Consider the following 12,790-nt stretch of genomic DNA (forward strand, 5'->3'; position numbering starts at 1 on the left):
TACTTCAAACTTTTTAGTAATATGTCTTTGTGGTTATTTTGTCAGTCTAAAATCTAATTTGCTGAATGTGCCCGTGAGTGGTCGCTCTCGGCTTGTTCCCTAGATTTTCACGCAAAACTGCGTCAGGATATTCAAATACCCCGTATGCATTATGAAGCTCTTTCTAAATCAACTTTTAACTAGTTTATATAGCTAGTTTTAAACTTCAAATGCTTCAGACAAAATCCAGATACAGAGAAAGTTAGGTTTAAATTTATCTAATTTATTTAGCACAGCTTTTCCCTCCACTAAACTTTTCTTTTAATCTTTCTAAAATGCCGGTGAACATGGCTGGATGCACCACAGACTGCGTGGAGAAGCCGATCTCCATCTGCTTCCAGAAGTTCGGCCGCTTTGTGGGAACTTACCCGTGGTGGTTCTTCATCTCTCCTCTGTTCATCTCTGCGGTGTTGGGGAGTGGGTTTTATTTCTTAGAAGATCGCGAGGCCAATGACATTGAGGATCAGTTCACACCTGTGAACGGTCCTGCCAAACTGGAGAGGCAGTTCGTGCAGCAGAACTTTCCACAGAACGACTCCGTGTTCTCCAACCAGAGACTCTACACGGATGGAGTTTACGCGTCCTTCACAGCGGTGTCAAGATCCTCCAACATCCTCACAGACGCTGTCTTTCAGGAGCTCGTGACTTTAGACAGAAAGGTCAAGGAGCTGAATGTGTCCATGGGTCACGAGGCGCTCACTTTTGAGGGACTTTGCGCAAGACGATACAAGAAATGTACACCCAATAAGATATTGGATATTTACAAATATTATGGTAATGATTTAGAAACGACCGAGCTCACCTTTCCGTTCTTTCGTTTCGGATTCTCGTACATTTTCTTGGGCTATTCGGTTGGTGGAGTGAATATAAAATCTTCTGTTATTAAAAGTGCAAAAGCAGTGCGCCTGTTTTATTTCCTGAAGGAGGATAATCGCTCCAGAACAGATTTATGGCTGAATGAGTTCCTCAAGGGTTTTCCCTCCAGTTTATCACTAAACTTCATTAAGGTAGGTCTTATTTTGTACTTTATTGATGACAAACGGGGCTTGTTGTCAAAAGGTCTCTAGGCCTACTGTATATCAGTAACTATAACGTTTTGAGTCAAAAATTAAGTTGCACAAATGCTTGTTTTTTTATTATTATTTTTTTATGTCGTTTTCAAATTAATGGTTTATGATGCCATATATTTTGGGGTCAGTTTTACAAGTGACCTTAGTATGTACTGTTGGGTCTGTTTTCTTCTTCACAAAATGTCATGTTGGGGTAGGTTGTAGCATATTTAAATTTAAATTTAAATTCTAATGTTATTTTTAATCTAAATGATGCTGGCCTGTAGTAGGCTATTTACTGGCAGATTTTTTTGCTCCCCTATTGATCAACATTAGCTAAACGAATTATAATTTCTTTTTTTCTGGGCGATATTGGTGGAAATGTTTAATTTATTTATCATTTTCATATTGCAGCTGTTGTTTAAAATTAGTTTTATTAAAATAAGAAAATGTTCTTGTAACTATTCCTGAGCTAAAGCTAAAATGATGTTGTCAATATTATAATTTGCATCCTCAGGTGACCCATTCCACATCTTTGTCAAGGCAGGTGGAATTTGAGGCAAACACAAAGGATGTAATTCCTCTCTTCTCTATCACATACGTCATTGCCATTGCATTCTCCATTCTCTCTTGTTTGAGGTATGCTAACTTGAATAAGTAGGCTATTTTCTGATGCCAAGAGTATTGTGTGATGTCTTCTACCTGTTTTTACCGGGGCTTCTGTGCAGATGTTTTTACATGTTCTCAGAACCCACATTTGACTTTTTGTTTCTAGATAATATACATTCTAATTGTTTTATAAGTTTAAAGAAATGTTCTGATTAGTGATGGGGAAATTGGATCATTTGATTGAATCTTTGAATCTCATTCAGCAAAATGAACAAATCTTTAAGTAATTTGAGTGGAATTAAATAAAAATGTTATGTATTAAAAAGCTAAAATTGTCAAACACATCCACAAACACAATCTTTAATCATATTCCAAATTTGGAAATCATTTTAATAAACCCAAAGATATAGTATGCAAAATAGAAGTGATTACTGATTAGTTCACCTTTCGAGTCTGTACTGCATCTTCTCGTCCTAGTCTTCCGTCATTAATTTTTCACGTTAAAGGCTCTGTAAATGATCCGTTCAACCCCCAAATTCCAACTGCATTCAAACAAAATTCTTGTTTGAAAATGATTCCCAAAAAGATTTGTTCAAAATGAATGAGTTAAATACATGTTAAGGTCTATTGACAACATCGGTGACAGTTGTTAACTGAGGGATAGATCTTAAGTTGAATTTAACTGAGAGGAATCCTTTAGAAAAATATCTATTTTGTCTGTTTTTCCAGGTTTGACTGTGTCAGAAACAAAGTATGGGTTGCTACGTTTGGGGTGTTCTCTGCTGGACTGGCTGTTCTGTCCTCTTTTGGGATGATGTTACACATTGGTGTCCCATTTGTCATGACAGTTGCTAATTCTCCATTCTTGATATTAGGTAAAACATAACTATAAAACCAGTTCTGTGTTAATGTATATTATCAGATTAAACACTGATTTTTAAAAATGTGTTTTAAATAGGGATCGGAGTCGATGACATGTTCATCCTCATTTCCTGCTGGCAGCAGACGAATGTTCACGATCGAGTGGAGTCTCGTCTGTCTAATACGTACAAAGAGGCAGCCATTTCGATCACCATCACCACGTTCATAGACGTGCTTGCTTTCTACATCGGCCTCATGACGCCCTTCCGCTCCGTCCGCTCTTTCTGCTTGTACACCAGCACCTCTATCCTTTTCTGCTACATCTACAGCATCACATTTTTCGGAGCGTTCCTCGTTCTTAACGGACGGCGAGAAAACAGCAACAAGCATTGGCTGACCTGCAAGGAAGTACCAGAGGAGTGTCCAGTGGGACAGTCGAAGTGGTATGAATTATGTTGCGTTGGAGGCGCTTATGACCCCCATACTGGCACAGAGGTGGTACAACCAATGAATCACTTCTTTAAAAAATACTACGGTCCATTTCTGATGAAATCGTGGACGAAGGTCTTTGCGATTGTGTTGTATTGCATCTATTTGATTATCAGCATTTATGGCTGCTTTCAAATTCAAGAAGGAATTGATCTCCGTAATTTAGCAGCTGACGATTCTTACGTGGTGAAATATTATGACAACGAGAAGGCATATTTCTCTGAATATGGGCCAAACATCATGGTTGTCATCCGACGGGAATTTCCATATTGGGATGAAAAGTACATGTCAGATCTTGAAACTTGCATTGAAGATTTCAAAAATGTATCTTTCATTGAAAAGGATATATTCACCTCCTGGATCAAATCATACAAGTACTATGGATATCACGCCAAACTCAATCTGAGTGCCGAAGACGTCTTCAAAGATAATTTGGGAAGATTTCTGCGATTTTATTCCGATTTCAAACAAGACGTCAATTTCACCAACAACTCCATTTACGCGTCTAGCTTCTTCGTACAGACCGTAAATATCTCTACCGCCCTGGATGAGATGAATATGTTAAATAAGTTAAGAGAGACCACACAAAAGTGCCCTGTGCCTTTACTAGTGTACCACCCCGCCTTCATCTACCATGACCAGTATGCGGTGATAGTCAGCAACACCATCCAGAACATTGCGGTTACAACAGCTGTAATGTTGCTTATCTCCCTTCTCCTCATCCCAAACCCTCTGTGCTCTCTCTGGGTGACTTTTTCCATCGCATCTGTCATTGTGGGGGTCACTGGGTTCATAGCATTGTGGGATGTTCATTTAGACACCATCTCCATGATCATTCTTGTTGTCTGCATTGGTTTTTCTGTAGACTTCTCTGCTCATATATCTTATGCCTTTGTCTCTAATAAGAAACCCAGTGCAAATGAAAAGGCCGTCGATGCCGTTTAATTTAGGGTACCCTATTTTGCAGGGGGCTGTGTCTACTATTCTTGGGGTGGTTGTGTTGTCTGCCTCGAAGAACTATTATCTTTAGAACTTTCTTTAAAATTATGTTCTTGGTGATCTTCTTTGGTCTATTGCATGGCTTAACATTTATCCCAGTTTTTCTGACCTTTTTTGAGATGTGTAGTGGCACACCAGCTAAGAACAAGTCGGGCCCAGAAGAGCAGGCCATGAAGAACAGCCACACCAATAATATTCAAGCAAAGGCAAAGGATGGTGAGCTGAAAGACCGAGAAATTTATGACCATCATACTTTTCCACCAGACAACCACCGAACATGTCAGTCTCAGCCCTGCTCTGCCATATGGATGACAACCGACAATAACCATCATGTTCAAGATAACCACATGTGTGTAGCAAGTACTATCCCAATGTTCAGAGTGGACAGTCAGACCTATGAGGTTCGCATGTATACACCATCTGATGATGCCATGTTAAGAGTCAAACAGCAATCAAACCAGTGCCCGGAAGGCCAAAATTGTGTTTTAGGAAATAGTAACCACATTCAAGATTCAAATGTGCCCACTCTTAACGGTTCTGATTTGTCCATTTTGTAAAATCCCTATACTTTATTATCTTTAAAAATATGTTTGTATGTGTACCACCTTAAAATGACAGAGGTAAATCTAAATCAACAAGATGACAACATGACACTTTTTTTGTTGTTTTTTTACAAAACATATATCTGGGCCAATGATTTTTGGACATTTTAGGGCTTTTGGGACTTAGTGGCCCAACAGCTATAGCATTAGCTCACCATGGACTGTATTAATCTGCAAAAAAAAGTCTGTTAAAAGCCAAAAAAAAAAACCAACACATTTGTTGTAACAAAGTCATTCATGAAACCATTCTTCAGTAAATTGTCAGATTCAATTCAATAATTTATGTAATACATTTTTGAATGATTGACAGAAATGTATTATTGTGTTTCATGAATGAGCCCCTATCTCTAAGAAAATGTTTAAATGTCTTATTTTTATCTTGATATGTGAATATTTCTATTTAGTTATGTACAAAAAGCACAATCATGTAGTTTTCTTACTTTTTGTGAAAAAAACAAACAATGCACATATGTAACCATACTTTGCTCTGTTTTTATGAGGGGTTTGCAATGTTTTCGTATGGATTGTTGAATGTGTAAAAGCCTATTAAAGACATAACTAAATACACAAATTTGAACTATTTCTATTGGCTGATATAAACAGCTACAAAATGATTTGATGACTTTTGAAAGACACACATTCCCTTTCCTTCTGTAGTGCACATGCTGTTGTGTTTTCTTGAGAAAAGAGGATTGCTTGAGTAAGGATTAGTAGAACTGTGAATATTTTAATTCTTTACAACAGTTTTGTTTAGTATTTTTCATTGTTTTATGAATGGCAGGGTATTACCATTTTAGGGAGAATATAATTTTCTATTCAAAACTACTCTTTGTTTAGTTTACCATGTTGTAAGCCTGTTGCTGCACATGTTTGCTTAAAAGCCTCAGTGGATTTACACATTTGGCAGAAAAAAAAGATGAAACATACCTGACCTTTGATCTCTGACTCCTTAGTATTGTTAGGGCTGGAAAAGTATAGGTTAAATCAAATATAATCAAAATGGATGTTTATTGTTTGACATGTAATTTGCAATACAATTTGTCACATATAATGGCAATGCAATAATGTGGTTAAGCTTGCTACAATTAAGCAATATAGCATTTTTCATAAGAGGTTTAGCTAAACACAAAACAAGCATACTTAAAAAAAAAATTAAAATTCAAGCCACATTTCATTCACAAACATTTCAGTAAAATTTGACTAGCCATCTTCTTCACTATGTACAATTTACTACAAGGTGGCAGAAAAGGAAGACAACTGTATACATTACAGGTTCACAGAAATCTCACAGTCCTCATCAGTACTCGGTTTTATGAATTCAGTCAATGAGGACAGTGTACTGTTTGGATCAAGCAAACCAACAAGAGGAATGTTCACACCTATCTCTTGAAACAAACAGTTTTACAACATCATGGCTAACATTGAGTCAATTCCTATTGCAGTGAGCGCAGTTTCATCACTGAGATCATCAGTATCAACACAGCAAATTTCAGTCAGAATCCCTCTAACACAGTCAACGTCCGATAACTAAACATTTATCCTGGAGTCCTCAACAACCTTGTTTTTCAGTCCTTCCTCCACTAAAGCAGACAGGCGAAACTTTAGAGACACATTCTGAGAGAGGACATGGTTTTTCAGATTCCTGAAATTGAATTTGCAGACCACCTGCTGGGGATAGTTATCTAACAGGCAGTGCTCCAGTGCTTCGTGAATCTCTGACACATCCATGATCATTAGCCCTTTTGTTTCCAGAAACTTTTGAAAATGGTCTTTGTTCATTAGCAGGCCTAGTTTAAGGGGTCCCCAATTGATTGACTGTCCTGCAAGTCCAATATTGCGTCGGAAGTGACAAAAAGCATCCAGAAAGGAATTAGCTGCTGCGTAGTTAGCTTGTGCAGCATTTCCAATGAAAGAGGAGATTGAGGAATAGCACACAAAGTAATCGAGTGTTTGGCTGTGCAGAGTGGAAAAGTGAAGATTAAGAGCACCACAGACTTTAGGTTGCAGGACTTTTTGGAAAAGAGATCTAGCAAGAGTTTCCAGTAATCCATCATGTAGAAGAGCATGTGGAACACCCCCCTGACTGGACAAGAGAAAAAATGTTTTCCAATCAAAGTAATGGCTTCCATCACCTGCTCTGACACAGAGACATCACACTGAAGAGTGACAATTATTACCCCGTATCTCCTCTGGAGACTGCTTATGTCCTCTTGTACCTTTTCAGATGATGAACTCCTTGAGAGAGTGGCAATGCATCCTCCACCCCTATGGGCAATGAACTTAACAGTTTCAAATCCAAAACCAGAGACCACCTGTAACTATGTACACACCTCTATTTGAGAACAGCTGCTTTGTTCTTGGAAGCAAAGGGATGGCAGACATCTTGCTTGTAGAGTCATCACTGGCCAGAGCTATCAAGTCTAGAGTTATTGCACTGAAATAAGATCCAGAATGCTCTACAGACTGAGAAGGCATACCTTCAGGTAGCACCATCTGAAAAGTACTGCTTTGTATTGACGGGCACGCTTTGTGCAAGTGCATTCCCTTTAGCCACTTCTGTAGCCGAGCTCCATGCGCCTTAAGACGTGATTTCTGGAAGATTTTGGACATCTCAAGAGTCTGGAAACAGGTTCTCTCACTATCTCTCTGAATTACATCTATTGTCAAGTACCATGGCTCACGGATGCCACATACTGCAAGGATGTGATTTGCATTGACAATACTGACAATCTCTGTCAAAAGTGCGCAATTGTATGGGGGAAGAATCACAAAAAGAAGACACTGCTTTGCATTTTGGACTAATCCACTTATCTCAGTCTCTGTAAAAACCATCCAGCCTGATTTACTTGCTATGAGTGTCAGTAAGTTGACCAGAGCTGAGTCATGAACAGCAGAAAAAATGCCCAAACTTTGCTGTTGTTTGGTCTTGGGTAATGCACACTGCAATATCTCCCAGATCAGGACAATGTATGAAACACATGGAGCATCCTTTAGGAATGGAAGCCTTTTTATTTTGAAGCACACATCTTCAGGGAGGACAACTTTGGAAGTTGCTTTTACAGGGTAACAACAGATAACATGGTCTCCCACTTTAAGTTTGTTGACATCCTTTCCTACAGCCGTAATTATCCCACTGAAGTCAAGTGCCATGAGACTGTGGTTCTGGGTTGTATGCTTGTTCCAGTACATTGTCTGACCAAAAGTTAGTTCTGAAGTACTAACTGGAAAATAATTTGATGAGTGCACACATACCTTACTCAGCTGAACTTCAATGCTTTTCCCCTCAATAGTGTGGACTAAACTTGCTGAAGGCAAAGCTGATAAGCCAGTCATCATGTAGGCATTGGTTGTCTGCAAGGTGAAATCCCGGGGCTGTAGGGTTTTTGATTCAGCCTTCACTTCCCTAATTGTGGTGACAGGAGTATGAGTTATCACAGCAGAGTAAACTTTCCCCGTGCTGATGAAGACTTCTGGGCACTCTTGGGTCTTATATGAGTTAAGCACATGAGCCAGTGCTTCTATATCCTCTCTTGACACTGTGGAAAGGTCAATGAGCTGTAAAGAGATGCCTGACAACTCCGCAGCACAGGCCCTTGTCATGCCAGATAACACAAATCCAGGACTTATACTTTCAACTGTCCCTTCTGCTGACCTGTACATAATGACACGGATAGAACATGCACGACTGCAGCTTCTTAAAGATAAAACAGTCTGACGGTAAAGTTCACAGCTGTTTACCAAGGACTGTAGAATGACTTCAGATTGGAGGTGACTAATATTCTGAACTCCCCAGATAAACAGGATCTCATCCAGTTCCATGTCTGCTGCACTGCAAGGAGACTTCAACGGCAATCCTGGGACCTGCAAGGCTGAATTTTTTTGTTAAATCAGGTGGAGAAACAAATACAGATTTTGGGTGCAAATATGGCTTCAAACCTTTAGCGATACCCAAGGTGTCTTCAAAGACCAAAGCCTTGATTCTACTGGGGAAATTGCGCTCAGCAAGAATGCCAATCTTCTGGTTATGAAAGAAACATGATTCCCTGATCTGTGCGTATCCTCTCAGAAAATTAATTCTGACATCCCTCAGCTCAATCAACACATGACCATCTTTGTCAGTGAAACAACCACAAACCTCAAAGTAGTCTGGCATTTCTTTGGTCATTCTCATATACATGAACATATCTTTACAGGGAGGTGCAGATATAACGTCTCAGGTTACTTATGTAACCATGGTTCCCTGAGTAGGGAACGAGACACAGCGTCCTCTAGGGGTCGCTATGGGGGACGCCTCGTCGTGACCCGTGTCTGAAGCATACATTGAAAAAACACCAACTCGTTGGCCGGCGACAGCCATGACGTAACTACCGGTGCGACCATAGAATAAATAGGCAGTTCGAAGTTCCCATGAAAGGGAACCATATTACCAATTGCAGAGGGAAATCCAGGCCTGACGGTGCTAGAAACTAATGCTAAAACTGAGGGCATTTGCAAGAAGTAGTCTAGGACCACTGGATGCAAGCAATACTCATACAGATTATTGAGTACTCCCTCTGGAATCCTGAGACTGGTCACTGCTTCCTTGAATTCTTGTCCGTAATGAATGTCACCAAGTTGTTTGAAGTTGGGCCCGTACTCAAATCCTATGTCTTTAAGAGTGTTGTACACATCCATTGTTTCAATGACTGATGGACATCTCTTGAAAACAGTGTTGAGGTGAATGGTTTGCTGTTCGATCAAAGCTGGTCCCTCTTCATGGCTGATGGTGCCTGATGCATGCACAGTAATAGAGGACTGACCTGAAATGTGGTTGTATCCTTGGATGTCTCAGTTTTGATTTTAAGAGTAGGGTAGTTCTTAGTTAGAACAAGCAAACTTTGAAAGATGATTGTGAGCCCAAATGAGTTAAGAGGTCTTTTTGGAATAGCAGTTTCCATTATGGATGCAAAAGCCAATTCAACATACAATGCCCCCGGGGCAATGGAGATGCCATTGTTCTTGTGTTCCCAAAGGTAGGAGGTTGTAGCTGCTGACAGGTTGCACTTGATCACTTTGCCATCATGTTTACTTGGACTTATCAGTGGATGTGATCTGCGAAAGACCGTGTCATTTCCCCGTCTTACGTCCTCAAAGTATACCTCATTCTTTTGACATTCAAACTGATACCTTGGGAAAGCAACAAGCTCAGCTTCAAACCCTTTGTAGAACTCGTCCCACCTCACATTGATCCCCAGTTCAAAGAGTTTTGATACAGCTGTGAACATTGTCTCGTGGTCTTTATCTGGATGCACTGAAGGAAGCACTGTGGTGTCATTTCCCAGGATCTCCATGATGTTCCTCTGGAGAGCCAGTCTTGGACCAATTTCCACAAAGACTATGTTCATTGTGTGGTTAGAAACTGATTTAATTGCTTGTTCAAATGCAACAGGCTTTCGAATGTTTCTTGCCCAGTATTCACCTGTGACAAAGTCCCCTTGATCACACATCTCTCCTGTTACTGTAGAAAAAAGTTCACACTCCTTTTCATTCAGAGTAAAAAGTCCAATGCTGTCTTTGATTTGGCTCAGTATAGGATCCATCATATGACTATGGTAGGCAGCGGGATCATCCAAGACATGAAGGAACAGGTTCTTGCCCTTGAACAAAGACTGAAGCTTCTGGTGCACATTGTCAACTGCTTCTTTATCACCTGACAGGACACATGACATAGGACTGTTCACAGCAGCTAGACAAATCTTTCCTGTGTATGCAGAGAGAATTTCCAGAACATCTGGAACAGCAACGTTACCAACGACCAGCATCCTCCCACCCATCACTTTGGTCTGCAGCACACTGCGATGGTAGACAATCTTTACTGCATCCTCAAGAGACAGCAGGCCAGAGCAATGAGCTGCAGTAATCTCTCCCACAGAGTGTCCAAGAACAATATCTGGTCTGATGCCCCAGTTCATAAGAAGGTGAACAATTGCAACCTGGATTGCAAAGAGAAGTGGCTGGACAACATTTGGTTTAGAGAAATCTTCATTGTCATAGCTGTTTGTGATCTTTTGCAAAATACTGGTGTATCTGAACTTTTGGAAGTAGTTTTCCACCTCTTTGATCTTGTCCCTAAATGCAGGTTCTTCTCTCAGTAGCTGCTTATACAGTGGGTACGGAAAGTATTCAGACCCCCTTCAATTTTTCACTCGTTGTTATATTGCAGCCATTTGCTAAAATCATTTAAGTTAATTTTTTTTCCTCATTAAAAAGACTTTCCTAAATGTGTGTGTCATGTGGCTTCTTCTGCAGGCAGATGTATAAGCAAGAGCTTGTAGATCAACTGTCTCATCTGCTGAAATCCTCTGATACGTGTCAGCTATGCATAACTGAAGAGACTGATCCGTGGCTGCAGACAGTGAGTGTGGCTGTCGGAGACTGTTGCTTGAACATACTCGCTGATGATGGCATGGGCATTGGTGCCACCAAACCCAAAGCTGTTTAATCCAGCCATCCTTATCCTGGATCCAGAGTAAAGTCATTTTTCAGCTCTGGTGGGGATTTTAAGATTGAGAGCTTTAGCATCTATGCTGGAATTTTCTGCTGAGTAGAACACAGAAGGGACAATGGTTCCGTGTTTCATCATTAATAGAATCTTTATGAGTCCTGCCACCCCTGCTGCAGATTCTGTATGTCCAATGTTACTCTTAACAGAGCCAATAAACAGAGGCCCTGAGCTTGAAGGTCTTGCTTTGGCGATCTTTTTTGAGATACTTCCTGCTTCAATCGGATCTCCTGCTGGTGTTCCTGTCCCATGAGCTTCTACATATTTGACGTTTGCTAGATAATTCTCAGAGGAATAGATCATGCGCAGTAGAGCCTCCTGCTGGGTCATGGAGGGTTTGGTGATCGGTGTGACGATGTGGCCATCTTGGTTTATAGCAATCTTGTTCACAATGCCCCAAATATGATCAAAGTCCTCAAGAGCCTGAAAAGAGACATTTACCTTATTATAAACTGAATTTAATACTAATATTATGAAAAAAAAAAAAAACAACATAAAATATATACCTTTTTCAAGGGCTTCAGTAGGACTATACCACATCCCTCCCCTCTGCCATAGCCATCTGCTGTACGGCAGAATGCCTTGCTTGTGCCCTCGTGTGAGATCATCTTTGCCTTGCTGAGGGCCACAAAGACTCGAGGTTCAAGCATACAGCTGACCCCTCCACACAGAGCCATTTCACAGTCCCCTAGTGATGAGGAAAAACAAGGACAATTAACAACTTAAATATCAAGCAATGAACAGACTTCAGAGTTGAAATAGTATCATTACCTTGTCTGATGGCCTGGCATGCTGAGTGAAGGGCGACAAGGGATGAAGAACTTGCACTGTCAATGGCAAATGAAGGTCCAGTCAGGTTGAAGATATAGGAAATTCTGTTGGCAGCTATACTCATAGCTGTTCCGGTGCCATTATAGTGGGTTATTGTGCTGGGACTGTTGTTCAAAAGTGTCTCATAATCCCTGTTCATAAGACCTGAAATCAAACACAACACTGTATCGGTATCCTAAAAACACCCAAAAGTTAAAAAAGTTAACTTCTTGCATTAGATGTATTACCTATGTAAACCCCTGTTCTGGTCCCGGTCACTTTTTCCAAGGGTATCCCACCATCCTCTAGAGCTCGGTATGCACACTACAGCAACAGTTTCTGCTGAGGGTTCATGTAATCAGCTTCAGCCTCGCTGATGCCAAAGAACTTGTGATCAAACTCACTGAACCTGCAAAATAAAGACGAACTCTGTTACTTTATCATTTCACTTTTTTAGTAACGGAAACCTCAAATGCATAATCATGAATGAGTTATTCCTACCCTTCAATGAGAGCAGCTTTGGTCATCTGTGTTTTTCCTGGTTTGCTCTCATCAGGATGATACCACTCTGATGTGTCAAATCTTTCATCTGGAATCTGTTCGACACAGTTCCTTCCCTCCACAAGAACTTTCCAGAAACTATCAACACCCTCACCTATGAAGGTGGCAGATAGTCATGCAAATGCACACAGCACTGTCACAAATATAAGTAAGAGTGCATAAACAACACACACACACACACACACACACACACGTCTGGTCAGCTATCCTTGTGGGGACTCTCCATAGGC

The 12,790-nt window shown here is 40.4% G+C and overlaps 1 protein-coding gene and 1 pseudogene across 1 annotated transcript in view; one reads left to right on the plus strand and one right to left on the minus strand.

The window, feature by feature from the left end:
* LOC107677105 (patched domain-containing protein 3-like) overlaps nt 1-4,856 on the plus strand; it is a 5,649-nt gene extending 793 nt beyond the window's left edge. Inside the window, 6 exon segments of the mRNA XM_016471902.1 lie at nt 346-1,046; nt 1,606-1,727; nt 2,427-2,572; nt 2,656-3,985; nt 3,987-4,068; nt 4,070-4,856. Of these exon segments, the coding sequence (XP_016327388.1) occupies nt 346-1,046; nt 1,606-1,727; nt 2,427-2,572; nt 2,656-3,985; nt 3,987-4,068; nt 4,070-4,603 (2,915 nt within the window). The 3' untranslated portion in view covers nt 4,604-4,856.
* Nucleotides 4,857-5,728: 872 nt separating this feature from the next.
* Nucleotides 5,729-12,670, minus strand: LOC107677146 (phthioceranic/hydroxyphthioceranic acid synthase-like; annotated as a pseudogene).
* Nucleotides 12,671-12,790: the final 120 nt, after the last annotated feature.

The sequence above is a fragment of the Sinocyclocheilus anshuiensis genome, unplaced genomic scaffold (genome assembly GCF_001515605.1).
Source record: "Sinocyclocheilus anshuiensis isolate Anshui unplaced genomic scaffold, SAMN03320099.WGS_v1.1 scaffold392, whole genome shotgun sequence".
Taxonomy (NCBI): Eukaryota; Metazoa; Chordata; class Actinopteri; order Cypriniformes; family Cyprinidae; genus Sinocyclocheilus; species Sinocyclocheilus anshuiensis.